The sequence below is a fragment of the Diorhabda sublineata genome, chromosome 5 (assembly GCF_026230105.1).
Source record: "Diorhabda sublineata isolate icDioSubl1.1 chromosome 5, icDioSubl1.1, whole genome shotgun sequence".
In the NCBI taxonomy this organism is placed as follows: Eukaryota; Metazoa; Arthropoda; class Insecta; order Coleoptera; family Chrysomelidae; genus Diorhabda; species Diorhabda sublineata.
In genome coordinates, this window is record NC_079478.1 from 11598681 (window position 1) to 11601661 (window position 2981).

The 2981-nt window shown below is 32.9% G+C and overlaps 1 protein-coding gene across 1 annotated transcript; it reads right to left on the minus strand.

The window, feature by feature from the left end:
• Window positions 1-332: 332 nt before the first annotated feature.
• On the minus strand, window positions 333-2702 carry LOC130444413 (ATP-dependent DNA helicase pif1-like). Its single transcript, XM_056779534.1, has 2 exons — window positions 2648-2702; window positions 333-1198 (listed from the first exon to the last, which is right to left on the minus strand). The coding sequence occupies exons 1-2, from the start codon at window positions 2700-2702 to the stop codon at window positions 333-335; spliced, it is 921 nt and encodes a 306-aa protein (XP_056635512.1).
• Window positions 2703-2981: the final 279 nt, after the last annotated feature.

Genomic DNA, 2981 nt, shown 5'->3' on the forward strand with positions numbered 1-2981 from the left:
TGGTGATTAAAAGATGAAGAAAATTTTTTTTTGTTTTATATTTGAACAGGAAAAATTTTATTTCATTTCACAACAGTAATGAATTCATTTCGATTACAAAAATGAAGTGTTATTTAGTTGAACTTTTCTAAATAAATGAAAGTGAATCCAAAATAAATACTGAATCAAAGCGTTATACGTGTCCGCAAATTATCCGTTTCATTGAAGTGCTCTTTGGTAAACCACATTTTTTGTTTTTTGGTCTGACGTTAACACAAACAAAGCGGATGGTTTCCCAACTCGTGAACACGCAACGTATAACTGCCCATGTGAAAAACAATGATTTTCTAAATTTATCCCGCAAACACCCGTTTGAATTCAAACGGAAGATTAGTCGGAATCATTGGTATTCGAGAAATACATACATTTTCACCTGCGTACTTTCCGTTAATAATGGTTGATTCAATCAAATTCGGCATAAGTCTTTGTACCGAAAGTCGAGTACCGTTGCAAAGTCGCGGTGGATTCAAATTACGCAATATCATAATAACTGTACCAACTTTGAGTTGCAAGTTATGTGGTGAAAATGCTGGTAACTCCAGAGAGTTTAAAAACTCCGTTGGATAATTTACTACATCATCGGGATTTGTTATGGAATCAACAGATTTGTATGTCACCAAATCGCCAGCAATTTTTGATTGAATGGTGAAATTCAGTGCGTGTACATCATTATTCTTTGCGGCAAGAATTGCTCGTTGACTCAACCAAGCATAATTCTGATAATTCTCACTAATGTTTGGGAAAACATTTTCAATAAGAGCTAATTGAGAGTCTACGAATCGGCAAAAGTCGTTGGTAAGAGTAATTAATCCAGATGTCGCATTAACTGGGACTTTTCCATTTCCAACAGCTAACAATTGTTTGGAAAATTGTGCAGCACTTTGATCATTTTGAAGTTGAACTCTCATATTAGTGGTTAGCGATAATGTTTTTACGTTATTACATAAAGGTGATGCCTTCAGGCAAGCATTCAATTCATCTGCAGGCGTTCCACGGGGAATTACTGGCAACGTCTGCCTGAAATCGCCTGCCAACAATATCATCAAGCCGCCAAAGATGTTGTTATTTCGCCGATGATCCTTCAGTGTGAAGTTAAGTGCTTCAAGTGATTTCTTATGTGCCGTTGTGCCGTATAAAGCTGCTGCTGCTACTACTGGAACTTTTTGGTTAGTATATTATGAATTAATAATATACTAATAAAAAATGACTGATCACGTGTCTCCTACATTTCCAATTATACTAGTAACTGAACATTTTAACGCAAAATTTGGCGTTTTGATGTTTACGATGATATTTATCTTTGTTGTTGGTTCAATAACAAAATTCTATTTTGATATTGATTATGCAACAACAACAATGGATATACGTAATCATTGAAGAAGAAGGTATTTTTATATAATAATAGTTTCTTTGAACGAATAGTCTTTTTTACACTTTATGTAAATTTTTTTTGTAGAAATACCTTTAATAGAAACGTTTTTGGCTATTCATATGATACTAAAGTTTTAAGTGATATTTTAAGATATATATTTTTTAGGATTCATAGATATAAGCAAACTACTACAAGTACCGAATATAATTCAAACCAGATACATATTTAATGTAATTTGATGTAAATAGCTTATACGGTTGGGCAATGTGTGAATTTCTACCTTACGAAGGGAATTGAATGGATCGAAACAAATATAGATGTCACCTCAGTATCGGATGATTGACAGAGGATATATGTTAGAAGTGAATTTAGAATATTCTTCATATACAGGATGTCAATTTGAAACTTCTCTCTACCTTAATATATATATTTTGGGCCCCTGTCTTTTCAATTGTATTTACTAGATTATACCTGATACATTTAGAATATTCCACGCTCTTAAAAGGTCCAGAGTGCAGGGAAGTAGACGATAAGGGGATTAAAATTGATGGTTTCGTTGGAATCTAGTCTTTGAACTTCAAGGGTGTTATTTTCACGGTTGCCCACCTACACTCTGGACCTTTAAAGAGCTATTATATATAAATAAAATATTTAAATTTAAAAAGGTGTATTATTTTAATATTATTTTAGATTATAACAATGGAATATATTATTTTTTTTATCATTACAATTCGTCTTTAACGTCCCATTACGATAAATTTCGTTCGATTTTACACCTCATATATAATAATTTACCATTACAATACATTTCGTTCTGATTTTTACACACACACTCTGTATAATGCCATTACGTCCTTAACGTTTCCTCTATAAATTAAGACATACCTACAGAAAAATCATTTTTCTAAGTAAAATTTATATCTATTCGATTTGTATCTGTTATTATTATTATATGGATGAACAATGCCAATATCCTACCATTATTAACGCTGTAATTCGTGCTCCATCTTTCCATATCTCTACTTACTTCACCGGTGGCGCCATCTTTCCATATCTCTACTTACTTCACCGGTGGCGCCATCTTACCATATCTCTACTTACTTCACCGGTAGCGCCATCTTACCATATCTTACCAAAACTTACTTACTTCATTTTACAGATACCATACAATCATATGCGAGAAGGCGTGACTTAGAAAAAGTGGAGTGGAGGGACTGGTCTCAAGTGCCCCATTACCTACTGACCCTCCTCTACTTATCACTGAATTCATACTTGTGGTATATTCTACCATTTTTCTATAGCGACCTCTGTGAGTTCGTTGTTATTAGAAACAGGGAGACTATAACCATATAATTATAATACAAACGATTAAAAAAGTTAAATTTATTTTCTAATTAACAATTCGTAAAAATCCGACCTTTGGAATATTAATCATAACGATTATTTTTACTAAGTACACAGTAAATTTGATTTTATTCAGATGAATATTGTTGCTGACATACAATAACGTGGTGGAAGATGTCCACCGATCCGACTTTATTTCCTTCAAACTGAAACTCTATTCTTAACA